This window comes from Drosophila melanogaster, chromosome 3L, assembly GCF_000001215.4.
Source record: "Drosophila melanogaster chromosome 3L".
Lineage (NCBI taxonomy): Eukaryota > Metazoa > Arthropoda > Insecta > Diptera > Drosophilidae > Drosophila > Drosophila melanogaster.
In genome coordinates, this window is record NT_037436.4 from 16,312,739 (window position 1) to 16,338,942 (window position 26,204).

At 42.7% G+C, this 26,204-nt stretch overlaps 14 protein-coding genes, 1 long non-coding RNA gene and 1 other non-coding gene across 18 annotated transcripts; 10 read left to right on the forward strand and 6 right to left on the reverse strand.

Annotated features, from left to right (window-relative positions):
• The first annotated feature begins 1,546 nt into the window (after positions 1-1,546).
• Positions 1,547-2,411, forward strand: CG13062 (uncharacterized protein). Its single transcript, NM_140614.3, has 2 exons — positions 1,547-1,800; positions 1,865-2,411. Exons 1-2 carry the CDS (start codon positions 1,789-1,791, stop codon positions 2,207-2,209), a joined length of 357 nt encoding a protein of 118 aa, NP_648871.3. The 5' UTR covers positions 1,547-1,788; the 3' UTR covers positions 2,210-2,411.
• A 2,874-nt stretch (positions 2,412-5,285) lies between these two features.
• Nplp3 (Neuropeptide-like precursor 3) lies at positions 5,286-5,952 on the forward strand. The gene is made up of 2 exons (NM_144453.3): positions 5,286-5,331; positions 5,461-5,952. Exons 1-2 carry the CDS (start codon positions 5,320-5,322, stop codon positions 5,719-5,721), a joined length of 273 nt encoding a protein of 90 aa, NP_652710.1. The 5' UTR covers positions 5,286-5,319; the 3' UTR covers positions 5,722-5,952.
• Positions 5,953-6,202: 250 nt separating this feature from the next.
• asRNA:CR45663 (antisense RNA:CR45663) lies at positions 6,203-6,525 on the forward strand. The gene has a single exon (NR_124958.1).
• On the reverse strand, positions 6,216-6,788 carry CG13041 (uncharacterized protein). The gene is made up of 2 exons (NM_140615.3): positions 6,710-6,788; positions 6,216-6,649 (listed from the first exon to the last, which is right to left on the reverse strand). The coding sequence occupies exons 1-2, from the start codon at positions 6,719-6,721 to the stop codon at positions 6,287-6,289; spliced, it is 375 nt and encodes a 124-aa protein (NP_648872.1). The 5' UTR covers positions 6,722-6,788; the 3' UTR covers positions 6,216-6,286.
• lncRNA:CR45664 (long non-coding RNA:CR45664) lies at positions 6,702-7,193 on the reverse strand. The gene has a single exon (NR_124959.1). It is a non-coding gene; the product is annotated as a long non-coding RNA:CR45664 (long non-coding RNA).
• Positions 7,118-7,716, forward strand: CG13060 (uncharacterized protein). Its single transcript, NM_140616.3, has 2 exons — positions 7,118-7,199; positions 7,260-7,716. Exons 1-2 carry the CDS (start codon positions 7,188-7,190, stop codon positions 7,641-7,643), a joined length of 396 nt encoding a protein of 131 aa, NP_648873.1. The 5' UTR covers positions 7,118-7,187; the 3' UTR covers positions 7,644-7,716.
• Positions 7,717-8,091: 375 nt separating this feature from the next.
• Positions 8,092-8,534, reverse strand: CG42718 (uncharacterized protein). Its single transcript, NM_001202190.2, has 2 exons — positions 8,470-8,534; positions 8,092-8,377 (listed from the first exon to the last, which is right to left on the reverse strand). The coding sequence occupies exons 1-2, from the start codon at positions 8,479-8,481 to the stop codon at positions 8,150-8,152; spliced, it is 240 nt and encodes a 79-aa protein (NP_001189119.1). The 5' UTR covers positions 8,482-8,534; the 3' UTR covers positions 8,092-8,149.
• A 2,399-nt stretch (positions 8,535-10,933) lies between these two features.
• On the forward strand, positions 10,934-11,570 carry CG13059 (uncharacterized protein). Its single transcript, NM_140617.3, has 2 exons — positions 10,934-11,004; positions 11,070-11,570. Exons 1-2 carry the CDS (start codon positions 10,993-10,995, stop codon positions 11,523-11,525), a joined length of 468 nt encoding a protein of 155 aa, NP_648874.2. The 5' UTR covers positions 10,934-10,992; the 3' UTR covers positions 11,526-11,570.
• A 774-nt stretch (positions 11,571-12,344) lies between these two features.
• CG13040 (uncharacterized protein) lies at positions 12,345-14,019 on the reverse strand. Of its 2 annotated transcripts, NM_001275007.1 has the most exons (3): positions 13,688-14,019; positions 13,019-13,496; positions 12,345-12,953 (listed from the first exon to the last, which is right to left on the reverse strand). In NM_001275007.1, the coding sequence occupies exons 2-3, from the start codon at positions 13,028-13,030 to the stop codon at positions 12,408-12,410; spliced, it is 558 nt and encodes a 185-aa protein (NP_001261936.1). In that variant the 5' UTR covers positions 13,031-13,496; positions 13,688-14,019; the 3' UTR covers positions 12,345-12,407. The 2 variants fall into 2 exon arrangements, with proteins under 2 accessions (NP_001261936.1, NP_648875.1); NM_140618.3 differs by lacking the exon at positions 13,688-14,019 and having other exon boundaries at positions 13,019-13,068.
• Positions 13,319-14,024, reverse strand: CG13039 (uncharacterized protein). Its single transcript, NM_140619.3, has one exon. The coding sequence runs from the start codon at positions 13,941-13,943 to the stop codon at positions 13,569-13,571; it is 375 nt and encodes a 124-aa protein (NP_648876.1). The 5' UTR covers positions 13,944-14,024; the 3' UTR covers positions 13,319-13,568.
• Positions 14,025-14,519: 495 nt separating this feature from the next.
• Positions 14,520-15,155, reverse strand: CG13038 (uncharacterized protein). Its single transcript, NM_144158.3, has 2 exons — positions 14,979-15,155; positions 14,520-14,851 (listed from the first exon to the last, which is right to left on the reverse strand). The coding sequence occupies exons 1-2, from the start codon at positions 14,988-14,990 to the stop codon at positions 14,579-14,581; spliced, it is 285 nt and encodes a 94-aa protein (NP_652415.2). The 5' UTR covers positions 14,991-15,155; the 3' UTR covers positions 14,520-14,578.
• Positions 15,156-16,102: 947 nt separating this feature from the next.
• CG13058 (uncharacterized protein) lies at positions 16,103-16,796 on the forward strand. Its single transcript, NM_140620.3, has 2 exons — positions 16,103-16,141; positions 16,230-16,796. Exons 1-2 carry the CDS (start codon positions 16,130-16,132, stop codon positions 16,662-16,664), a joined length of 447 nt encoding a protein of 148 aa, NP_648877.1. The 5' UTR covers positions 16,103-16,129; the 3' UTR covers positions 16,665-16,796.
• Positions 16,797-17,056: 260 nt separating this feature from the next.
• Positions 17,057-18,489, forward strand: CG33061 (uncharacterized protein). 2 transcript variants are annotated; one of them, NM_001275008.1, is made up of 3 exons: positions 17,057-17,406; positions 17,492-17,784; positions 17,845-18,489. In NM_001275008.1, exons 1-2 carry the CDS (start codon positions 17,120-17,122, stop codon positions 17,553-17,555), a joined length of 351 nt encoding a protein of 116 aa, NP_001261937.1. In that variant the 5' UTR covers positions 17,057-17,119; the 3' UTR covers positions 17,556-17,784; positions 17,845-18,489. The 2 variants fall into 2 exon arrangements, with proteins under 2 accessions (NP_001261937.1, NP_001097620.1); NM_001104150.3 differs by having other exon boundaries at positions 17,512-17,784.
• CG33060 (uncharacterized protein) lies at positions 18,302-19,029 on the forward strand (the record flags this gene model as incomplete). Its single annotated transcript, NM_176335.3, has 2 exons — positions 18,302-18,390; positions 18,651-19,029. The coding sequence occupies exon 2, from the start codon at positions 18,664-18,666 to the stop codon at positions 19,027-19,029; it is 366 nt and encodes a 121-aa protein (NP_788513.2). The 5' UTR covers positions 18,302-18,390; positions 18,651-18,663.
• Positions 19,030-19,194: 165 nt separating this feature from the next.
• On the forward strand, positions 19,195-20,051 carry retinin. Its single transcript, NM_080256.4, has 2 exons — positions 19,195-19,253; positions 19,313-20,051. Exons 1-2 carry the CDS (start codon positions 19,242-19,244, stop codon positions 19,874-19,876), a joined length of 576 nt encoding a protein of 191 aa, NP_524995.2. The 5' UTR covers positions 19,195-19,241; the 3' UTR covers positions 19,877-20,051.
• Positions 20,052-20,574: 523 nt separating this feature from the next.
• On the forward strand, positions 20,575-21,044 carry CG13056 (uncharacterized protein). The gene is made up of 2 exons (NM_144157.3): positions 20,575-20,611; positions 20,680-21,044. The coding sequence occupies exons 1-2, from the start codon at positions 20,597-20,599 to the stop codon at positions 20,962-20,964; spliced, it is 300 nt and encodes a 99-aa protein (NP_652414.2). The 5' UTR covers positions 20,575-20,596; the 3' UTR covers positions 20,965-21,044.
• Positions 21,045-26,204: the final 5,160 nt, after the last annotated feature.

Genomic DNA, 26,204 nt, shown 5'->3' on the forward strand with positions numbered 1-26,204 from the left:
ATTGAGTAACATAAAATTGATAAAATGCGGCTTAAGGACCGCAAGTTTATTTCAATTTAAAGGTTATAGGCAAATAAATGCTTTTATGAGCAAGCTTTTATTGTTTCTAGTATAAAATGGTTTTAGTTGCATAATGTTACATATGGTACATAATAAACAGAGATGTATGAGAAACATTAAAAACCATTAGGACATTTTCTAGGAGTAAAAACCAATCTTATAGAAAATAGAGAATATTAAACAGCGTATGAATTTGTTGGTTATTTTATAAAATAATACTACATCACTGATATAATACAATTTACTGAACCGTTGAAAAGCTAAAACTTAGAAATGTTTTCCCACACTCATTACAAGTATTAAAGCTAATATTTCGATCGCGGCTGTATGCATATGACGACAACAAAGTATATGTCTCGATTCTCACACACTCAAAAAAATCAAGTAGTTTTTGCGCATTCTCAGACCCATAGATAACATAGAAGATATAGACGTGCAGACAACTAATTTCCACGACAAAAAATTGCAACAATTAAATTGGCGAGTGTGAATTTCCGCTGACCAAGAAACGAAAACAAGAGATCTAAAAAAACTGAAAAAAAAAAAACAAGAAACAAAAATGCGATGCTGTAAAACCAACAGCAATTTGCGGGCCAAAAACTTCAAGTAGTCAAGGTCGCAGCGGGCAAATGTAACACTGGCATAAATTATGCTACTTACTGTACAGATACAGCTACAATATACAGAGATACTTACATACATATATACAAGTGCAGAAATACAGAGACAATTTGCAATAGTTTTTTCTTCATTGGTCTAACGGAACGAGCGAGTTGCAAGCGCAAATTGCAATGAAGTTGCAGCAGATGCAGCAACAATTACAATTACCAATTGCAGCAGACGAGCATCGAGAACAGAACGTCGACATTCGCTGGGACATTATAGTATTAAAAGACTTGCCAAAAAAAAAAAAACCAAATAAATAAATACAACCAGCGACAACCTTAGGAAAAGCTCTCTGAATGAACACATGAGCAGCTACTCTCCATCTATTGGTATACATTAGCTATGGGATATAGTTGGGAAACTAACGTAAATAATAAAATAAATTAAACCAGTTAAAAAAAGCTTAATGTTTATTGTAACAAATATTTATATAAACAATTTAATAATTGAAAATATGTATATATTCGCTTATGTGGATATGTTTTATATGCGATTCCATTTGAAGTTTTACGTTCTGATACTGTTTGGATACTGTAGTAAACTTTTCTCCTTCAGATCCCATCGAAACTTTTATAAGAGTATCCCCACATAAATGTTATCTGTGGTGTCTGCCACCTCATTGAACCCAGCCGTGGCAGAGTTCAGCGCTTCGGATTGGAATTGGGATTGGAAGGGGTCGATGCATGGAGCGACTCAGACTGCGGATAAACAATGCGGCGCTTGACAAAACTGTGTGCGAAAAAGGCAGACAACGCAAAAACAACAATTGAAATGAAAAACGAAACGAGCTGCAATTACAACGGCAGCAACTTCAGGCGGCAGACTGCAAACTGCAAACTGCGGATGCAAACGCAAGGTTCCACAACATTGAAGCCTCTCAGCAGCGGCGGATATGGCAACGAGAGCATCTGCATCTGCATCTGCAGCGGAATCCGCAGCTGTTGCTGGTGGCCAATTGGCTAGGTGGCAAGTGAATAAAAGCCACCTCCACACCATCGAGTGGCATCAGTTGAAAGCAGCGAGCTACCAAGACCAACCACCAAGGATTAAACCACCCACAAGATGATGAAACTGGTAAGGATATCACGGATTAACTCTGGTCGAGAACCAATCTGAGGATATTTTACCCCACTTATAGGTAGTGTCGCTACTCTCAATTTGCGCCTTGACGGCAGCTCGTCCTGGTTTCCTGCATGGCCACCACCATCACTATCCGGAAATCCCTTACTATCCACACCACCATCATGTGGAACCACTGCACTACCATCTGCCCGCCGCCGTCTCCCACCAGAGCTCCACGGTGGTGCACAGTGTGCCGCACCACATAATCAAGCCGGTCCTGCTGCCCACTGTGGTGAAGACAGTGGTGCATCCGCCCATCATCAAGGCTTATCATCCTGCGCCCATCATCAAGGCCTACCACCCCTACGATCCCTTCCATCTGCATCACCATCACGACTTCCACGACTACCATCTGCACTAAACGACGATCCTGGCGATTGACTGATGAATGATAACGATAACTGATTAACGATGACGACGACGGGGAGAATGCAACCTTAGTATGCTGTGTATGTTTGCGTGTGTCGATTGTTCCAGTGTAAGGACCAACTGAAGGTTTCGCTGTAAGCTGCTGAATATTCTATTCCATCTATCTGTAATGCTGTACATAAAAGATACAACACCTAAGAGTGATGATTTTACTTGGGATAGTGGAGGGCACAGTTCTTAAATGGATTTGACACCAAAGAAACAAAAAAGTTAGTAAATAGCAAGATTTTAGAAAAGTAAAAGTATTTAATTAGGTAAAATTAATATGCATACTTTTATTTATTCAAACTAACGTACATCTGTCACGTTTTTTGTGTCACGGAAGTCCCTTTGGCTAAAACAGATTCAATCACAATTTCCGCTCGAGTTTCAGTCATTTCTTGTTAAACGCTATTTCCGGATACCCCGAATAAAATATTATTACTGCACTTACACAATTGAAATTGATCTTCTCTTCCTTTAAGTGGGTAATTAATACGCAAAGTGACGTCAAATGCGATCGGATATCTGTGCCGCAAACTCGCACCAAAATCACTTCCTTATATAGCTGACATAATTAGCCTGTGGGTAATAGTAATTAACCGAAAAAACCATTCGATACAATCGATGGGGGATGGCACATTTCCCATGGTGACAACACACGTTGCCACTACATGTGGCAACCAAATGATTTTTCTGTGTTATGCAAATCAGTGCATAAGCAGATGATGAATGTCGATGTCTATGCAAGCGGGACGACGAGGGTGGGTAGGTATGTATGTATGTATGTACGTATCACTCGGATTGGCCAATCGAGGTGATAAATAGTTGTTGTTGCTGCCACTGTTGCATGCAACATTTCCATTGTAAACACACATGGTATGGAAATACAATCAGAAGGGTTCCAGATCTATTTCAAGTTCAAGTCTATTTGGCTTTTGCAATTGACTTTCTGTTTTGCATAAGCCAATGCAAATCGACAGCGTACTTTACCCACACACCCGACGATAAACTCGCATTCAGAATCAGCTTAATCGGCAAACATTGCCATAAAGCCAGTCTAATGGGATACTCGAACAGCTAATGTGACATAAACATCAATTAGATATAACCAATTTTCAATGGATATATGTACATATCCGTACATATGTAGATTGTGGGGTTGGGCAAAAGCAAAGGTGTTCCAAAGAGGGGTTCACATAATATGGTTACCACCTAGTGCGCCCCTGTTTGCTACACAAATCAATGCTTCCTTGTTTGGTGCATTAAAATCAAATCAGAATCAATAACAATCAGCAACTAACCCTGAAAAAGTTTCGCTTTTTGTTTTGGCCTGTCTTTTCATCGCCAAAATTAGCCGCAAATCGGTTATGGTTTAAGCCAACTATTAGGCTTGGTTCGCTGACCGGCAAACGAGGCAATTGAAATAAAATAATAAACAAATAGATTCGGCAAGGTAACTGCGGTTTTTGTAGTATTTTACGGGCACGTGATTCGGTAGCTCATTAAAGGTAAACAAACGAGCAATTGGCAAAAGAGGAAAGATGTGAAGATATAGGTAGATTAAAAGGTGAGGTCCCAGTTTGGTTTCAAATCGATAGCATTGGGAGATACAAAATATGTTTAATATATGTATTTTTATGCCATTTATGAGTATAGGATAATTTATACACGTTAGAATAGACAGACTCACACAGCAATAAATCATTTAACTATTTTAAATCTATGTCCATATCTGGCGGTAAAGAAAAATTGGCATATATTTTTGAAACTATTTACTTGCTCGATATCCTAGGAGACACTATAAAATATTTAATAAAAATATAAAATATAATAAAATATAATTATATTTCTGTATGATTTTTTAGGTTCACAGATTAACTCAGCACAATGCATACCAGAAAGCTTAAGTGTATAGTATAGTTATAGTTAAATTGTTTGTTAAATCCCTCAATACAGTGAATAATAATTTATCCTTTATAATGCATCCTTTGAAAAATGTTTCTTCAAAATGTAAATATATTTCCTGATCTCCGCCACTTGACGGCATTGTAATAACTCACTGCCCGCGACAGTGATCATAAAATGTATCTGATGTGCTGGTGTCGCACTATTGCACAAGACAAAATCGCTTTGGCGACAATCTCTGTCGATTGGCCGAGCCCCGGGGCAAGTTAGCTGACCAAACGAACTACCAACTGACCGGCGGCGTTATTGGCAAGTCACATTAATCAACGTTTCGCCAAGTTGGGAACTTAATTTATGCAAGCCAAAAGTGCAAAGAGCAAGCCCCACCTCCTCTTACCCCGTAAACTAAACTAAGCCGCTTCAGTTGATTCTTTTCTTGGACTCACATTACATATTTTCCCCCTGACATGATTCTATTTATTTGTTTGCTTAATTGTGCGACGCATGCAACAGTGTCAAGTATACGCCGCATAGTCCGCGCAGCAAGTGAAGAATGCGGAATGGGGAGGGTGTTAGTCCACTTAGAACATGTCTCGCATTGCATAAATCATAAGGCGGCGAAATCGAATAGAATCAAATCAGATCGCAACGAAGTGGCCAGTCAACTGGGGGAGAACGAATGCACTGGGAGAAAAGTCTAGAAAGTTTGAAAACATTCGACAAGTTTCACAAAGTCAGATGATAGATTATATTTGTATGGTATAGAATTACTACCAAATTGATGTCGAAGAACGTGATTTTAGGTAATATACATACATTATATTACTATATTATATATACATATACATATTCTCCAATTAATGTATAAGTAAACAAATTTTGTTTAATACTTTTTCCCTGTGGACTTTGGTAACACGAGAACCTGCCCCCGGAAGGGTTTGCATTCAGCTCGAATCAGTTTGGTTCTATGTGGCTTAACTTGGCTCGAATGCTGTGGAAAATGTGTTTGTTGCCGGGTGAAATGAGTGCAGAGTGCAGAGGCGTGTTGGCGACCCATTTGGAGAGCGCCAACTGCAGTTCTGATTATTCCGTATAAATAGGCCAGTCGGGAGTGCAATTCTATGTCAAATCGTTGCAAACCATCAACAAAACAAAATGTTCAAGCTGGTGAGTTCTTTAAGACAATCAAGAGTATTCCTTGTGCAAATAAAGGATTCTATGAAAAAAAAAGTGAACATATGCTGATTCAAGTGACATCCATCTAATATATGTATATATATTTGCATTGTTTTCCAGTGCGTCTTCGTTGCTCTCCTTAGCCTGGCTGCTGCTGCCCCAGCTCCCGCTCCTGCTCCTGCTCCTGCTCCTGGTCTCATTGGCCCTGGCATTGTGGCACCTGGAATCTGGGGACCCACCGTTGTCGGATCTCCTCTGCTTGCTCCTCAGGTGGTGAGCGTGGTGCCCGGTGCCATTTCTCATGCTGCCATCACCCAGGTGCATCCTTCTCCTCTGCTGATCAAGAGCGTCCATGGCCTGGGACCAGTTGTGATCGGTTAAACCAGTTACCCATTGGAGATCCAACCATCCATATAGCTCACCCACACGCCAGCCAATCAGCGCTCCTGTTCAACCATAACATTTCCTGCGGATTACTTCAACCACAAGTTCTGTGCCCTGTTTATAATGCAAGCAAATTCAGCAATGAGAAGGAAAAAATCACAAAAAAATGTTTAGACACTAAAATACATTCCAAGCAATAAATACCTACCATACATGTTATAGCGAGCGAAAAAATATTGCATTTATTTTTCATTTAACATATTTTTAGATCAGCCCAAAAGTATACGCGAATAGTATCTTAAAGGCAAGTATAAGACTTTTATAAGAAGTGGATGCAAAGAAAACAAAGTATCTTTTGGTCTTGGTTTCAATATAACAATAAATTCTAATTTCTGTGGAATTTAAAATAATTAATGACAAATCTTATAAAATTTAAATTCCTTTTGTCAAAGCTTTTCTGATGGTTTAAATATAATAAAACACAATCCGTTAACTTGTTATGACAAAACGAAAAACATTTATTGAAACAAAAAATCGTAAATACTGTATCACATTTGCGTCCTTAGTGGTGCAGGGTGTAGGCCAGGGGAGCGGAGTGCACCACCGACTTGACGAGGGGAGCTGAGTGGACCAGAGGCACAGAGTGGACGACTGGAGCGGCGTGGACAACGGGCACGGAGTGAACCACTGGAGCAGCGTGGACGGCAACGGCGGGATGGGAGTAGGTGGTGGTCTTCACGATGGGAGCAACCACTGGCTGCACCACCGCCTTGCTGTGCACCTGGGTGATGCTCTGGTGGGAAACCGCCGAGGGAGCAGAGTGCACCACCGATCCAACCTTGGCCAGAACGGGCTCGTGCACCACATGGTGAGTCTCGATGAGACCAGCACTGGCGGTGGCGACCAGGAGAGCGATGACAGCAACCTTTAGGAGTAACATATTAATGCGAAGTTCTTAATTTTCTGGCAAATCCATTGGACTTACAAATTTGAACATCTTGAATTAGGTTTGGTTGGTTGGTTGGTTGTTTTTGGGATAAACTCAGAGAGATGACTGATGCTGGTGGAACGTGCAGATGAGGCTTATATAGCGACTAAACAGCGCAGGCTAAGGGCTCAAACAGCCAGAGACTTCGGCAGCCGAAGTTGTCCACCTTGAGGGGCTTTTGATAAGGCAACAGATACTTCAGATACTTCGGGCTCCAACGATCTGAGCTTTTGGCTTTCGGCAGCTGCAGCAACGAGAAATCATAATGAGCTTGCTTTGACTCGATTTTGGTTTTCGAATCTCCAACTGATCAAAGTCGGGTCATGCAGGGGCGTACTGAAGGTCAGCGGTTGGGTTTGGAGCGTTGGCTCGAGGTTCTATATAAGTTGGGATGTCTGTTCCCAAACATCATCAGTTACCTTACGAATCTTCTCACGCAATCAGCAGCACTCGCTTTAAAGATACCAATATCAAAATGTTCAAATTTGTGAGTAACTCCTCATAATCCTCCTCCGGAGCTGAAGTAATCAAGGCTTATTCCGTACAGATCGGCGTCATCGCTCTCCTGGTCGCCACCGCCAGTGCTGGTCTCATCGAGACTCACCATGTGGTGCACGAGCCCGTTCTGGCCAAGGTTGGATCGGTGGTGCACTCTGCTCCCTCGGCGGTTTCCCACCAGAGCATCACCCAGGTGCACAGCAAGGCGGTGGTGCAGCCAGTGGTTGCTCCTATCGTGAAGACCACCACCTACTCCCATCCCGCCGTTGCCGTCCATGCTGCTCCAGTGGTTCACTCCGTGCCCGTTGTCCACGCCGCTCCTGTCGTCCACTCCGTTCACTCCGCTCCTGTGGTGCACTCGGTGCTTCACTCCGCTCCCCTCGTCAAGTCAGTGGTGCACTCCGCTCCTCTGGCCTACACCCTGCACCACTAAAGCGTTCAAATTGTTTGTTTGTTAACCAATTATATGAAAATAAAATAAAATTCTGAAAAGTATTATTGATCCTAAATTATGAAAAATTTATTTATTTACCAGAAAAATGACTTGGGACTTGAATAAAACAAATCATTTGTAAAGAAAAATGAGTGTCTAAAACATGTTTAAAATGAACCATAAATCGTTTCATACTAAATTAATACTTATCAGCACACTCAATGGGAAATCAATAAAAAAAAGAAATAAATAAAACCTTTAGAACCAGAACCAAATATTAGTCACATTACAAAATGTTAAAAAATATTATATTATGTTTATTTATATATAATTTAATACAATCGAAGTTAATCTAATTAAACAGTTATCTAATGTAACCAAAACTTCGCTGTAAACTCCGAACCAGGCATCCAAACTTATAGCAATAAAAGAAATCGCACTCCTTTATATAATTAATAATTTACAACAATTTATTCAAGCAATAACAAAGCAACAACAATGCACGGCTAATGCCCCAGCGTAAAAGGTTTGCCATAAAAGCAAAGTTCAAGCCGAGATGACATCGAATTGCCTGGGGTTAATGTGGGCAGATCCCTTGTCAAACTCCGATTACCAAAAGTGAGGTAGTGGCCAGAACAGTCGGAAACTTGGTCCACAGCAGGAAATGTCAGATTATGATGGATTTGGCAGGCCTGAACCAAAGCAAGGGCAACGATTACCAAAGTGTAGAGCAGCTGCAAACAAATTAACATTGATTTCAATTTGTAAATATAGTTTATAAAATATAAAAAAAAAAATCGTGCTAAATTGCAGTATTTGTATCTACCATTCTGTGCATGTTGAGGCAGCTGAAATTGGATCTAGTCTTAGTTTGAATTTGGCTCGGCGAAACTCCAGTAAGAACTCATGACCCAATGAGGCCTACGCAACGTTTATATAGCCAAATTGTCAATAGATTTGCCAAAATGACAAATGACACGCCAAATTAAACGAAGGTCTTACAACGGGTCTACTAAACAAAACGATTGAATGGACCAGAAAACAGTTTCGATGTTATTAGATCACTGATCTAATAAATGAAACAATAAGAACTGAGGATTATCTAAAGCAATACAAGCCCGCATATTAATGGTAAACATAGAGAATATTTTAACGCACTATTGGTAGTTATAAAAAAAAAAAGATTTAATGTTCAATAAATTTGGTGTCTAGCTGTATGCGTTCAGATAGATGACATTTCATTTTAAAAACATATATGTATCTACAAAGTTGTAAATATAAATTTTATATTGTGAAATTGGCAAACAATCCAAGACCGAAGCTGTGAAATACATGTTGTAAATTAATAAATGTAGCTAACATAAGTTAACCCAAGTAGCTCGTTTCCCAACCGATAAAGCAGCGCTGCTACAAGCTATTAAAAATTATAAACAAATAAATAAGTCAGCAACTTGTTTTTTTTTGTCCTGCGATGACTGATTGAAGTGTTCGAAGCACAGCCATAAAATAACAATCGACAAGCATCGCTCCATAAAATTACAGGGACCGCAAATTAATTTTCTTGGTATTCATTTTCCACATTACCAGATACCAGATGCCAGATGGCAGATAGTTATCTTAAGTACGTGTAACTGTCGCTCGATCCAAAGTCGAGCCCCGAAAACTGAAAACACAATGACACAGCCGGCGAAACCGCAGCGTCCAGCTCGAAATTGTGGGTTAAGTGCGCGTGGGGCTTGTCCGTCGGATAACCTTGACATAGGGACTGGGTCTGAATCCGAATCCGAATCCGAGTCTGAGTCTGAGTCTGGGAGGAATTGGGGGATTCGGCGGGGCTCTTTATCTGTCACTCGAGCGGCACTTAGCAGCCGCTGCAGTTGGAAGTCGGTAGCCGGGTCTTTATGGCCTGGCCATGAATCACTTGAGGAGCCGCTGCCATCAACTGGACGATGTCGATGTTGCAATCCGAATCCAAATGCGGCTCCAGCTTTAATTTGAATGCAGGCGTACGCTTATAATTTACTGCGCTTTTGTTTGCGACGCTTTCGATGAATGGCAATGTCTTGAGGGTTCTGATTTGGGTCAAGTTCAGGGTTCGAAGTAAAGTGAGCTGTTCCTTACTGAACTGAATTTAAAGGAATATTGTATTAGTTAAGAATGTACTGAACTTCTATAACGAATTAAAAGTGACTAATAAAGTTCCTCGTTGATTTGTAACGCACTCAAAAACTGATTTGTCATTTGATCTATCATCATTGGCTTTTCAAGGTCTATTTATAAGAGTAATAGAAATATCTTTATTTATAGACCAACTTATTTTGTTCTTATGCGGCAATATTTCTTGCTCAACAAGTTTCCATAAATTAGGTTTGCTCTTAAACCAAGTCCATCGAATATCCTCAAAATATTACAACATCTTGCCACAGATTCTATCCTTCATTCCTGGAATTAAATAACCAATTGATTTGCAAAGGGCACATTTATTCTTAGCCCATTCGCTGAGTTCGCGTAATCACGTCAAGGCCTTTGAATACGATTTGCTGACCAATCGGCAATTACACACCTTCGTTGCCAGACAATTGTCCTGGTCGCAAACCTTTGATTACCTCCAGCTGTCAATGTTACTGGTGTTATGTGAGCAACTCTTATTGGATACCTCATCGATGGTATTTACACATTTGCACACATTGGCTTACTCATTAATTATGTGGTTATGTGGTAAAAGGTCGCATAACGAGCACTGGGAGATGCAACCCATGCCCACAAAGACACATCCAGCAGTCAAGATGGAGATGTATCCCCAAGACGAGAATGCAACTCAATTACGCGCCGGATCAAGTGATTGTTAAAGGCCAACGAGGAGGAAGATGCAGTGTCGCCGATTGAAGTGCAAGGACACGGATGTAAGGATGTAAGGATAGCCCACGCACTCAATGGGATAGCCCACCATCTGCAGGCAGTCTCATTTGCGTAAGCGACCGCATCTAAGGCCAATTACTTGGCCCATTGTCGATTGATTGGCCTGGCTTGTTGTCCCGACTTCTCGACTTCCTCACAATCACCCACACACAGAGCCAAAGCTGCTGGAACCTAGGTCAGTTAACGAACTGCGTCTTTGATAAGCGCTTAGAAGCCAGAGCCAGCTGAAAACTGAAAACCCGAATAAGTGTTTTACTTAAAAACCCAAACCGGTTGGCGGCTCAAGTTCAGCCAAGTACTTAGCGACAAACAATTGGGCTTTGGACCAAACTAGGCAACTATAAAAACCCCGCGTTTGGCCTGTCATCATCAGCAGTTGCAATCGATTCAGCAATCACAGCATACCCCCCAAAAAAAAACCAATCCAAAGATGTTCAAATTCGTGAGTTGTCTAGGAGATGGAAGCTGAGTGCTGAGAGTCCTGTAACCCATTATCCTCCTCCACAGGTCGCCTTCTTCGCTTGCCTGGCTGTGGCCGCCGCTGCCCCCGGTCTGATTGCCGAGACCCACTCGATTGTCCAGCCGGCGATTCTTGCCAAGACTGCCTACGTGGACACCAGCGCCTCCTCGGCCATCACCCACCAGAGCAACGTGAACCTGGTGCGCAAGGTGCCAGTGGTCTACTCCGCCCCGGTTGTTCATGCTGCCCCAGTGGTACATGCCGCTCCTCTGGTCAAGACTGTGATCCCTGCCGCTCCCCTGGTCAAGACTGTGATCCCTGCCGCTCCCGTCCTTAAGACTGTGGTCTCCTCTGCTCCTCTGGTCCACACTGTCGTCCCAGCCGCTCCACTGGTCAAGACCGTCATCCCAGCTGCTCCGGTTATCAAGACCGTGATCCCAGCTGCCCCTCTGGTTCACACCGTCCACAGCGCCCCAGTTGTCTACTCCGCCTACCACAAGTGAATCGATTGAAAGCGAACTTATATGGTTATGATAAATTTGTTGAACGAGAAAATAAAAAAATCAATTGAAATTTAATTTAACTTCGATTTCTTTAGAAATGTACGAAATGTATGAATTTCTACATTTACCTAAAATATGTTTTCAAGCGATGACCTGGTCCTGGATCTTAATTAAAAAGTAAAGGTGTTACATTGCCTAGTAAGGGTATTGGCATATAAATGAAAATTGTTCAAAAAATAGTAAAATTTAAAAAAAATCAAAACAATTTTCAAAACTGTGTCAGCTTTTGAGATCTTGAGAACTCAAAGTTCATACGGACGGACAGATAAACGGACGGACAGATCATATCGGCTAGTGCTGCATATCAAGAATATATATACTTTATGTGATCGGAAACGCTTCCTTCTAAGCTGTTAAATACTTTTGATTCTAGTAATGAGTAAACAATGTATAATGTCAAATTTGAATTGATATGTTCAACATTGGTAAAAGTTAAAGAGCCATTTACTCATACATATGTATGAAAGCACGACCACAATTCATTTATTTTTTATTAAACGAAAAAAAGATCTACAATAATTGGTTTGCATAATTTATTTTTGGTGCTGCCTCTAGGCAGTTTTACTTTTGTGTTGTATTTTTATTTTTTTTAAGTTTTCGCACTCGGCTACCGGCTCGAGATTGCCAATGAATACTAATGAATACCCCACTAAAAGTCATTCAAATTGATTATTTAAATGCTAATTGGATTGGATCAAATCGATCAGCTATTCAAAATTTTGCCACAAAAAGAGCAATTCATAAAATTTCACAATTTCTACGATCAACAAATAAATTTATTCAAAGAAGCAATCATAACAATCCGTTCAAGCAAAAGGTTTCCTAATGATGGTAGACATGGGCCACTGGAGCAGCGGCGACGGCGACAGTCTTGACCACAGGAGCAACCACCGGGGTGATGATGGTCTTCTGGTGGTGCACCTGGGTGTGGCTCTGGTGGGAGACGGCATGGGGTAGAGCCTTCACCACGGGCACGGCGGCCACATGGTGGACAGCGGGTGCGACGTAGGTCTGGTGGTGCACCACGGGCACAGTCTTGATGACGGGAACCACTGGAGCCACGTGCTTGACCACGGGCACGATGGGAGCCACTTGCTTGACCACGGGCACGATGGGAGCCACATGCTTGACCACAGGAACCACTGGAGCCACAGTCTTAATCACGGGAACAGCTGGCACCACATGCTTCACCACGGGAGTGAGCACCGCCTGGTTGTGGTACTGGGTGAAGCTCTGGTGGGAGGTGGCCAGTGGGGCACTGTGCACCACGGCACCTACTTTGGCCACAACTGGGGCGACGGCCACGGGGTGCTCCTCAATGAATCCCGGTGCAGCGGCGACAATGGTGGCCAGGGCACAGATAGCAATCTGAATTTAAAAACAGCACGTTAGATCCTGAAACATATCCACAAATTCCATACTCCAATACTCACGAAGCGGAACATGTTGATTTGGTTTGAGGAGGTTTGAAGTCGACGAGTGACTGATGCTGATTTCAAACTATGTCTACGGCTTTATATGGCCAAAAGTTCGCCAGCTAGATTGTCCTTCAGCAAAAACGAACTAACGAGCAATTGGCAAAAACTTGTTTGCTTTACATTGAACTTGAACCCGGCGCTAAACTAAGCATCTGCGAACCCTCACTTGCAAATCAACCGACAATCAATTGTCGTTGGTCCGAAAAAGGTTTTCAAAGCCCGAACAATAATCCAAAAGATTGATACCACAAACATATTGTTAGTTCAGGTTCAGAGAGCCTAGACGAAGGTCTTTCGATTCGTGATAGCAAACAAAACAAGATGAAATGCAACTTAATTTTATACTATAAAATACCACAATTAAGGGCATCGCGCCTCCAGTCCGGATTCATTGGAGCTCAGATGCGGCAGCGGTAGGACAGGCAGGAGTATCCTGGTGATGAAAACGAAGAAATCGGATAAGGCTCTCAAGCACTGGGAATTTTGTGAATAATAGGCATTTGGATTACGCCAGGTGCTGGATCAGGTTCTCGTCATCCGACCCGGAACTGTAAGACTGAATTTCGAGACGGGGGATTCGGATGGTGGGCCCCACTCGATAGGTGGTGCTGGAAGATGAATTACCAATCACGTGGTTCTCTGTATCGTCATCCTGGGTGCTGCTCAAGGAGCTCATGTAGCGAGAGGTTGAGTTCACGAACTCGAAACCGACTCCCATTCTGGCCACGTTTTTGGCCATATACTGTTCGCGCCACGCCTGGTTGGATTCCTCATGGTATTCCAGAGTTGATTCATCGGACACATCCTCGTTGGATTGCATCTGATGCAGTATAATGGCGGGACTGGGCACCCAAATATCGCGACGACTGGTATTCGACATGATTATCGTTGCAGCTAACTAGTATTGTTCCCCTTATTTATCAGGCTTACTTAAAAAGTGGTTAAGCAAGGCCTGCCCGATGCTCCTTATATATTTGAATTGACCTAATTTGATTACAATTCATATCTATTTTCCATTAATAAGCAATTTGCTGTACACAAATTTGAAATCCACACATGACCAAATGCATCTGAAGGGGAAAGAAGGGGAAAAACGAGAAACCAGCAGCGCAAAACACTTGAAGTTCAAGTTCAAGAAAATTTCTATGTAGTTCTGAAAAGTATCTGCTTGTTGCAAAATCCAAGAAAAGTTCTATGATGCCGATAAGAAGCCGTGCTCGTAGAACATATACGTCAGTAAAACTGAATGCACGCATTTCATGAGATTTGCATTCCGTGAATATTGGGATAAGGTTGTTCATATTGCAAGCTTGTGCTTACTGACTTAATCTCAACAGGAATGAATACGCAGTCATTTCTATGATATGATGTATGATACACATTAAATTCTTAATTCGAAATAATAACGATTTAGTTTTAGTGAGAATGAACCACTTACACATAAAGTTTTTTTTTTGTTATACACGCTGCCTTTATTTACACATTTAACTAACTAAAACTATGCGATTCCATTGCCTAGCTACCCGGCACGTAGACCGGACTCAGATTGAGCTGCTCGTAGCCGGTGGCGCCTCCCTCCTGCGTTGCCTTCGTGTGAAAGGTTCGATTGAGATTGGTGGGCTCCACGTAGCCCAATGATCGGCCCATGGGCGCGATGACGAAGCGGGTTTGGGCCTGTGAGGAACCCTGGTAGGAGACCACTGAGGGCGCTGAATCGATGAGCAGACGAGGCGCCTCCGTCGCCGGTTTGGCCAAAACCAGAGCCATGTAAACTAAGGCCAGAAGCAACTAAAGGGATGTTAGAATTTAAATATTTGTCAGGTCATTATATTCCAAACCAGATGAGTAAAGGTCTATCCCAATTGGCAGCCCCTTAAAGCGACCCACTCTGTTTGGGGATACTCGTCCCACTCACCAGATGCCGCATGGTATCGATCCAAGCCCAATGGGTTGACTATGGAGAGGGTAAATCACTGAGAACACCACGGACCACGAACTGAGGTGGGCGGAACGGATCGAATGGAAGCGAGGACTGGAGGTTCCCCTTTCAAGTAACAAACACAAGGCGGAGCGAGTGGCAAAGTCAAACTGAAGTGCTGTGTGAATTGCTGTGCCATGAAATCACGGTGGAGCAGTTGCTGGCCCAAAACAGGGGCGGGCGTGGAGCATGCCAAGGGGGTAGATTGGATAGGTACCAGTGGTAGAGCCCCGCTCGCACAGCCGCTGGAGAACGGCGCGATCTGCGATCGAAGCGTTGGAAACACGCGCGCAGTCGCGGTTATCTTGCAATTGTGGGAGTGTCTCAACTTGGACGCAGCTTTACGTAAAGAAATAAACCGAAAAAAAACAAATATAAATAAATAAATGCCGAACGCCGCAAATATTGTAGTAATAGCACCGCAACAACAAAGCCTACAACATGCGACGCCGTCTGCGTCTGCGCAACTCGCTGAAGGTTGATCCACTCCGCTCCACTTCGCACCTCTGCCGCCCGCCCACCGCACCACCAACTTTTGTGGTTCGATATTTTGTTTGCTCTGGCAGCTGAAAAAAAACAACTAGAGAATACTCTCTATGCAGGTATTACTCTAAATCTAACAATCTAATAAGACTTTCCATCTTAAGCATCTTAAGCAAACAGGTATCCCCTTTTTCTTTTATAACTTTCAGTTGCACATAAAACCGACATGCCCACTTTATTTATAGTGTATTTCAGGCACTACCAATACTAATTTGGCGCTAGAGGTTTCTATATAGCTAAAGTTGCCGTCGTGGCTTCGCACAATCGCCGGCAATCCAGCAATCCGGCAATGTTGAGTCAGTCAGTCAGTTAGCCGATTAGCCGGAGGCGCGTAATGGAAGCTCTAAGTGCACGCAGCTCATGAGGGGCTGTCGTATTGGAGTAGCTTTTGATTAATTAATTAGCTGCACACAAAATGGCCCATAAATCTCTTAGCGGCAAGACAGGGCGACCCCTTTGGTCAAGGAGTCCTCTTGGCCAAGTCCGGCTATAAATGGCAGCGGCACATGTCTAACGGTAATTAGTTGCCCACTCAAGTGACCATCATGCACATCACGGTGAGTAATCTCCATAGTTTTGTCAGAGATCCCCAGCTACCAGCTCCCAGCTTCCACTGATTTTGATTCCCACATTTCGGACCAACAGGTTGTTTGCCTCGTATTCACCTGGGGCCTGAGCCACAGTCACGCAGCCACGACAATCCTGCATGGCAACGGACAGGTGGCCAGTGCCATTTCCCACCAGAGCTTCAGCAGATTATCCTCAGCAGAGCCACTAACCCTGCAGTCCCGAAAGCAAACACATCAGCTGCTCGTTCCCTCTGCCAGGATTGTTAATCATCACCAGGCGGCAGTGGAACGACAGCAGGTGGAGAGGTTCTTTCAGGCGGCAACGGCGGAGGCGGAGGAGGTGCCTGTCATCTCTGGACAGACACCCGCCCATCTCACCTACGCTGCCCATCCAGTGGTGCACCAGATGCTGCCAAGGATTAAGCCAGTGCGAAACATTAGCTACGCCTCCCTGATCCCAGGACCTCGCAGCCTGAACACTCATACGAATCGGAATTTGTCACCCGTTTGAGGTGCTATATATTATATTAAATTAAAGCTTTGGTTTAGGCTTTTATTCAATTCAACTACTAAAACATCAAGCAGTAACACTTAACACTCACATTCGACTCAAGTGCTTGTGAATAAAACTCGAATACTTTTTATCAAGGCTCAACTTAATTTGAGATCCAATGAGATTTGGAGATAAAGCAATAATCATAAGCCTCAAGATATTTTGCACTATTCAAATTTTTGCTAACCATGACAACTATTATTATTTGCATTCAAATATCCACACAAGTACAGACACCCAAGTTTCGCTTGTCAATATTTTCGTTTAGACAAATTCTCTTCATAATATAATAAGTATTTTAAATGTAGTTTAAATACTTTTAAACGGCAAATTATCAAGATTCGAGAAGCCAAAATTTGATATCAATATCAGAAGTCTCCGAAAAGGAGTGCGGGCAGCTAGCTAATCGAGGGATGAATGCTCGGCTGATCCTGAGGCAGCTTCCCAATCACTTGATCTTTCGCATCCTGCACTATTCCCTGATCTCCCAGCAGCTGCGGGACGAGCTGGTAGTTTCTGCAGGATCATTCAGATTAAAAGGTGGTGGAAACAAGGTGCTGGAGTGGCAGCCCTTCGTCCTGTGGCTTGCCAACCTGCTGCTGAACTACGCTGGCGATATACTGGGCAACCTGCTCTTGGGTAGTCTTCCATTGGAGCCACTGTGCAATACCGCAGATGTCATGCTCAGTTCGTTGATCTGGTGAGTGGGATCTATTGCGCTCAATAAATTAAAATTACATAGTTCACTGGTGCGTGAGGAACATATTTATTTTGTTTATATGAAGCTTTGTTTCCACTCAAAAAGGTACTGCATCTTTTACTGTCCCTTTGACCTGGCCCACGCCGTGACCAGCACTTTGGCCTTTCGCATCCTGGCCACCGCCATGTCTACGATTAGCCAGGTTCAGTTGATCGATCGAGGAGTCCATTTGGCGGCACAGGTCTACGGAAATGCTCCAATCCCGATGCTAGTGGTTGGCACCGTCATGGGCAGTGGAGCCGAAGTACTGAAACCGGTGGCGAGTCTTTTAATCAATAGATGTCAACACAACCAGATGGCATACCTGAAGTTGAGCAAGTCTGTTACACTAAACTAATAAATAATGAAATCGAAAACTTAATATTTCCTTTTTTACAGCACTTCAAAAGTTGCACTTTTCATCTCCCTCCTCTTCATGTTGGAAGTCTATAAAAGTCCAATAATTATGGGCATTAACAGGCATCAACTTATGGTCTACATACTGGTGATGACCACCGCCTTTAAGTTCCTGTCGCTGTGCTATCGAACGGATCATATAATTTGGCTATTGGAGCAACATATACGGTACACCCTCTTTGGTGGCCTCTCCAGGGATTTAACCAAGTTCTTCCAACGCCTGCTGGAGCCTAAAGTCCAGCGAACGTGGGCGTATGCGGAATTTGATTGAGACCCTCGTGTGCATTGCGCAATCGTATCAAACTACACGCTCTCCACATCCCCGCCAGATTGGGTGGTTAGGGTGTTGGGGCTGCAGGTCTAAGCGGCTTAAGTTACCGCCCCGTCCAGCCAAGCGATTGGATCACTGCAGCAGATGTCTCGCTTGATCGGGTTACGTATGCTAATCAGCTTAGAATCGCCCACTGGTGGTCAGAGGAGCGTTGGAGCAGTGGGCAAAGCGAAGGAAGTGCTCGGTTACGGCCACAGGTTAGTGGATGCTACAGTGTGCTCACCCAGCTGTCGAGTAAAATTCATGCCTGACTATAAATTCGTGCATTTCAATAAAAACTATAAAACTAAACAATGAAATGATTTCTTGAATTTGCTAGATATGAATATAAATAGTCTTAATATGAGTTAAGTAATTCCAAACTGTTTTTAAAATATTCCTCATAATATATTTTTTATCAGAAAGCATGCATTGTTTAATCTGCCCTTTTCCATGTTATATTTCCATGTTCGAACAGATAACTTACCAACATGTCACTCCAAAAAAAAGTTAATACCCGCAAGAATGTGAAACCAAGTCCGAATAAGACTAAGAAGAATCCATCTGCCATCATCTCGATCCTCTGTCCAGATGGCGATAAGCCCAATAAGGAAGCCAAGCCCAAGAAGAACGGCGGGTCGGAAGAATTTCAGGCCAAAGAATGTCCCCGAACGAAAAGCTTCAAGCCACCAGAAGAGAGGCGAATATTTCTGGAGCAGGAGGTGGTTCCCATTCTAATGGAGGGCATGTTGGGATTGGCCCGGGAAATGCCCCGCGATCCCATCGGTTATCTGCAGAAGTTTTGGCTTGACGACAAGCACAAGTGTGACATTCCATTGCCGCAGAATATTCTTTAACATATAGCTCTGATGTAACCCAATCAAATTTCAAATTGTCAGCTAATTAAATGTTTTTGATTCGACGTTAAGCTTACGCAATGATGCATTTCTTTGATCAGTCAGGCGAAGAGATTCTGTACCGATTTAAGGGCTATAAAAGCAGATATTCCAATCTCAAACTGCATCATTCATTTCACAGTTTGCGGATCTAAAGGAAGACTGCTATAATCATGTCTAGATTGGTGAATTATTTCTTACTTTCATTGAGGGAAAAATTTATTCAATATATTCAACATTTCAGTTCCTGCCCGTCTTGGCCATTGTGCTGGTCTCCATCGGAGCTTCGCATACAGCCAGCTTGGAGTGGCCCTCGAATCTTGTGGCTCTCAGTTCGGTCAAGTCCTCGCAGCTGCTTCCGATTGCCAGCGAGGATTCCGTTGAGTTGGCCGATGGCAGTTCGGGGTCCGTCAGCTCATCCGCTGCCCAGCCGGAAGATCAATCCCAGGAGGAGGCGGAAGAGCAACAGGTCTCCTCCGCATCCAGTGGCAGTGCCGATCCGATTAGTGGCCGTCTTGTCTCTGCCGGAATTCCCGTCTCTGTGCCTCTTCCTCTGATCCTGGCCGCTCGTAATGGACTACGAACCGTATTGACCATCCAGGAGCCAGCCGTGGCCAAGGTGGGCGAGGTGGTGCAGCACGTGCCCACTGCCGTTTCGCATCAGACCCAGACGGTGGTGCACGATCACCGCCGATTGGTCACACCCATTGTGGCACCCGCTGTTCGCACCACCCAGGTGATTCGCCAGCAGCCACCACTTCTGTGGAGCGTGGCCTCCGATCCCCGAGTGGTTCTCATCCGCAACTAAGGATCCATTCAACAGATTAACACGATGAACTCGCCAAAGCTATGATACTTCTATTCTTAACTCCCTTTCTGGACCTAATAACCCACAAAAAGCTTTCTCCTCTACGTCTTCTTTCTTCTGCCATTTTCTGTAGATTTCTTCTGTAGCGTGCTTTCAATAAAGATTTCGCATTTGCATTTAAAAGGTTTTTGTGCTTTGCTTATTGGTTATTCTTTTCCTACCTCATTTCCAAAATAAACCAAAAAGAAGGGTATATTATGGCTTGAGTAACTTTTTAAAACTTCCTCTTCTCAATCAAATTTGCTAGCCCAGTCAAATCTATGTCTTTACCCATCTTATGTAAAATTATTGTCCTGCATTTACGTATTACGAACCCATTGCATTTTCACTTATCTGGCTCGGATTCTTGGGCGTTGTTGGTGCGACAGGAAATCAATAAAGTTAACACAGAGACCAGCCCACGACCACAATAAATATGCCACATCCGCCCCCCTGTTCCCAGCGAAATCTCAAATTGTGTGCAATCAAGATCTCTGGAGGATTAGGCTGGCACAGGGTCTGGGTTAACGCCCAAGCTCATGTTCTCATGTTCAAGGGCTGGGACCATTCATTTAGAATGGCTAGTCCATTCTCCAATCTTGAGTACTCAGCTCGACTATAAAAGCGGAGGATGGAATGGCCAACGAACAACAGTCAAGTGAAGTGAACTGAAGCAAGAAGATGTCACAGAGAATGGTAAGCAAAGAGGAATTAGGCTTCTTAATAATATTTTAAATGTAAAATAAACAATTTTTGTCCTTTAGTACTTATCCTTTGCTCTCTTACTTTGCCTTTTGGCACTTGGAAATGCCGATCTGCAATTGTATCATCCCCTGATGACCCTGCACCACCCACCAACTTTTGCCAAGGTGGGCCATCTGGTGGAGCATGTGCCCACCGCAGTTTCGCACCAGAGTTCCACCATCGTTCATCGCAGTGTTCCGAGGACTACATCACTGTTGACACCCGCTTTGAGGTCCACCTATCTGAACTATCCCACCTGGGGTTATCCACTTTTCGATGGCACCAACACGCTGTACAGAAAGTAGGCATCTGCATTGGAAACGATTCGAATAATTGGGCTACCGAACTTTGGGTTTGAACAATAAAACAAAAGCCCCAATCCCCTAAAAGCACTGTGTTTCGCATTCTGAATGGGGAGTGTGGTCTAATCCCAACTGGATTGAGAGGAGACGGCTGCCAATTAGATTTTGCGCTACGCTGCACTTCTGATTGAGTGTTGGATGGCAGGATATGATTCAACTGACGTCACCAGATGAGCAAACAAACGCACGAAATAAGCAATGCTTTGGTATCCTGTTCTCAAGGATATTTCAGGGGAGTATTGAGTTGAATGAAGCAGCTTGTGGATCCATATCCATTTATATTTATTTTTATTGAGCAATATTCACTAGGCAAGATGGACTTTTCAAAGAATAAAGAACAAGAAGATAAGAAAATTTGAAATATGAATGTATCATTATTCTTAATTTACATCTTTCTGGAAATATTCCATTCCATATTCCTAAAATATATTTAAAGAATGAGAGAAAACATTAACTTCATTTTTTCCTATTTAAATGTTTACAATATGAACACCGAATGACTGAGTATCTCACAGGTCTTATACCACGCAGTTGAAATACTTTTGGGTGCATTGGTGCAAGGATGATTGACGTGCCGTACGCAAATGTTTCGGCATTATTTCAGGATCTCGGGGGCTGTTGTACTCTCCTGAATTTCCATGGGAATGACCCAGGGTCAGTAGCCGAAAATCTAGCAATGTTCCCAGGAGTGTCGAGGAGGTGAGGAATCTATGGATTCAGGACTTTCACCCAGAGTGTGCATGTGAAATGTGTCTAATCAAAAAACACACAAATGGAAGCCCTAAGATGTGTCTATCATCTCTTTTAAGAACTGAGATAATGGAGTTTCAAATGACACAATGGAAATAACGAAAAACCCTGAACCCCAGAGAAGGCCAAAGGTTAAGTCCCGGCCGATGGTGAAAAGCCGGTTATGCAATCGGCAAAAGACTTATCGATGTCAATTAACCATGTAAACAACCTGCTGTGCAAACTGACGCAGGGAGTTCAAAGGGGTAACTAATGGCCGGGCATATAGTATATAGTTCGACAATATAGGATTACACAAGACGGCGGATGTAAAGCGCCTGCATTAAGGTCAAAGCATCAAGGTGGCCAGAGCAGTTTGCTTATCGATTGATGCACAAGTGCATTGTCTCTGTGGAGCACTCAATACCTGTCATTTACAGGAAATCCAGCCATCTCAGTGATGCAATTCGAAAGAGGCGTAGATTCCATAGCTCGCCCTCTCCGTATCAACATCACAATCATCATCATCACAATCGTCATCATGGGTTTTGTTTCCCAGTCTGCTGCACAGCAGCCTTTTGGGCTCACACCATTTAAAGCAGATAGACCCGCCCGAAAGGCTGCTCCGCACAACCGGACAATGAAGGCCCCTAGTGGTTCCATAACCAGAGGTTCATTGCATCTCCCTGAATCCCGGACTTTGATTGGGGCTATATGGCATGGCCATTCTCAATTGGCCCAGTGGGTGATTTGGGTGCTCGACTGCTGGGTAATCGGTTTGTTTGTCTATCACAACCGCCATTTGAATGCATCGTTATGCTGTCATCTTGGCGACTCTAAGCACTAAAAGGGCCAGCCATCCCGGGGGGTGCTACAAGGAATTTAATAACTTAAATCCAGAGGACGGAGATTGAAATTCCGTCTCCGCAAATCAAAGGAAAGCCACTTAGCATAAGTGGAGGACCGCAAAAATCAAGCTTTCCCAGAACTTGGGCCCCCAAAAAACATATTAAATATTTAATGTAATCGAGAAGTTTTAACTTAAAGCGCAATTATTGGGTAACTTTCGGAGGAGGGGGTTTTTACTTAAAGCGGAAATATCTGCGCAGGGGGAGAACGACAACAGACAAAAAACTTTCCGGTGTGGCAAACAACGGTTTTCAAATTAATTTACAAATGTTCAGGGCTCGTAGATGAAGACAATAAGCCAAGTTAAATGAGCCAGGCAGTAAAAGAGTAGTGAAAGGGCAGCAGCAGCAGCAGCAGCAAAAGCATTTGATGCGGGTGAAATAATTCGGGATATTATGTAATAACCATGGGGAATAAGTGGGAGCAAAAGATGTCTGCTGGCGACATGACTCACCCACTCCGCCCTCTATTCAATCCGTATGCATATCACACAATGTGGGTGAACGACCTTGATGCTTTTGGCCAACTATGATGATTACAATAATAAACTAATAAAGCAAAACATACGCATCGATTTTATTACCAGCCATTTCGCAAATAACACTGCGAATCGACAACGAAAACAAAAGCGGCAAACTCATTCGCATGCCAGGCACACAAACCGAATCGAAGCCACAACAAATCGACTCCCAATATGTGAATCATAAGCCATAGGCTCACTGCACTGCACTGGAGTGCATTATTATGCAAGCCCCCAACAAATCCAACCATGCGATGCTGGCCACAAACTTGAATGGGGTTTCCCCAAGGCCCAAAGCGGTTTAAGCCGGCAGCAGGCAATCAAGAATTGAATAGGCCAACAATGCGAGACCAAAAACTTCAGTTCGGTTTTCTTGGGATTTTCCAGCGGCGGATTGGCGAATACTTTTTGGGCAAATCCATGGCACAATTGCAGATGCAGTAAAAAAGCGAAATGCAATTGCAGGCACTGGAAAAATTGTTATGTTCCAAATATATAAGTAAGTCAGAAAAATGATATAGTTAATTAGTAAAGTACTTAATCGTCTATGATTATTTTTAATGTTTGGAAAAAGTGCATATCCGCTGATATGTATCAAAAAACAAAATTCATAATTTATTAAAATATATAAATTAACAAATTAATAATTATAAATTAATGTAAGGAGCTTAAACTAAACCCAATATAATATAAAGATATTTTCTAACTATCTTATTAAATTTCAATCGCCTTACTACAATTTTGTGTGCTGCTTTGATTTTATTTCCCCTCAAAAGTTAAGCTCTAAATCCATAATCGATATACGATGTATGTAGTTGGCTTAAAGAGATTGGCAAATTGTCTTTAGCCAAATGGTGCGTGTGGGTGGAAGACCTCAACTTGTTGAGCAATTGACACAAATCTAAGTCAGGGAGTCGGCACTTCAGCCTTGAGCCAGTGACAATATTTATTTTTTTTTATTGCTTTTGGACTTGAACTGCGACAATTTGGTGTGCGAAGGGGTATAAGAGAGAAAGGTATGGTGAGCGAAAGAGAAGGAGAGAGTGATTCAGTCGGAGGAAGCTAACAAAGTAGAGCAAACACGATTCCCACACAAATCCATTTGGACAAACAATTAACAAGTTGGCCATAATCAACATAGGCTATGTTGTAATAGTGCGGCCCAAGAAATGTGCAAAATGTTGGAGCGCACCATAAATAGATATGAGTATATACCAAATCCGAAATGCAGATCCAATAACAAGCCCCTGAACCTGTAACCCCATCGGATTACAAACTGTCCACCTGGCATTAGTTGTCTCCGGCGAGGTCCAAGTTCAAGTTCAGTTCATCACTCACTGGGATTTACCAATAGCCAAGTTTCAGCTAACTACCAAAATTATTTTTATCAGGAAAATCATTGTAGATAGCAATTAGCCGCATTCGTAGATACACTGTAATAGATGAGATTAAATTAAAACTTATAAAAACGTATAAAATCAACACATTATTTATATTGTTCTGCAAATATCAGGTTGTTTGAATGTTATCTAAATATTTATATTTAAATAAGATATGAAGCTTTTAAGACCTAATGAGTTATTAATCATGTATGCTAGTTTTCAGACCAGAGTATAACAAACGAAAATAGATGTATTAGTTACTGAAACGTACATTTAAATAAGTTTGATATTTACATTCGGAAAACCCTTTATAGATATTATATTAACAATGTATTAAAATCGATTTCCATCTTATTGATGTACCCCCAAAAAAAGGTAAGCCAAACGGAATTAAAAACGATGCAAAATAAGGTTCGTCGCACCTCCTTCGAAAAGCCCAAAGTGCTCGATAGTATGAGTCATAAAAAACCCGATGGTCAAAAACTACGCCACACGCTACGCTGATTGATAAAAACTTCGTGAATTAATCGCGAGCAAATAGCCAAAAGGTGTTTGGCAAACAGCCCAGAGTGGCGACAATAACAACTCCCGAGAAAAATCAATGTGATTAGCATAATTTTCGAAGCTCTGTTGGTCATTATCAACTTTCTTGGAATGCTTAACATAAAACGCCACTTAGGTGGGGGCTAGATGAACGACTGCAGCACATCGAACCAAGGTCAGTAACACAAGTGGAAGCCACTGGAGCCACTGAATCACAATGAGACTCACTCCGGCCGGGCAGCACTGACCATACACAACACAAACGCAAACCTGATAATGATTGGGATTTAAGGTAGTGGCACGCGAACGTGATCATCGTGAATAAGTTTGGGGGGAATGTCTCTAATTTTTATGAACTTCGGGTAATTCCGCCAAGCGCTTTTTACTCACAGTGAGCTAGGTTAAATAAAAAAAACGTTAAAATAAACGAAAATGAAACGAGTGACCGAGCGATGACGTTTGCATTGACCATGGGTTAAAAACCAGGCGATTTGAACTGAACTGCAACCAAAAAGAGAGGCAGATGTATGAAGTAAAAAAAAAATGGGGAAAGATGAATGTATGCCAAAAGATCCGGTTTGAGGCAATGCCCAATTTTACCCTTTTTCACGATGTTTTTATTATTCAGCGGTTGCTACTCTCTGACCCAATTCATAATTGCAGAATTGCATAATCCCGGTTTCTCAAGCAACGCCTTTCCGGGAAGCTAAATTTGGTTATTTAAAATTTGGTAAAATCATAAAAAAAAAAACAAAGCCCCATTTGGATGTTTAAGACAGTCAGTTATGTTTAAGAGATGTGTTGAATGTGATGATAGTTTCTGGGTTTCTTACTGATAATGAAGCTATCATAGTGATATTTCCGCCTATTTCCGCCTCGTTTACTGACCTCCAGTAGTTGGGCAGAATTGGGGATTTGAGGAAAAAACCCAGACGAAAAATCAACACTAACAGCGAAAAAGAGGGGTTGCCAAACATTGTCGCCGTCGCCGCTTTTGTATCTTTTGTTTTGGGCTACCGATTCGCAAACTAAGGCGGTATGAAAGCTAGAAGAAGACGGAATCAATGCAGACAGAGACAGCGAAACGTTGGAGCTTGACG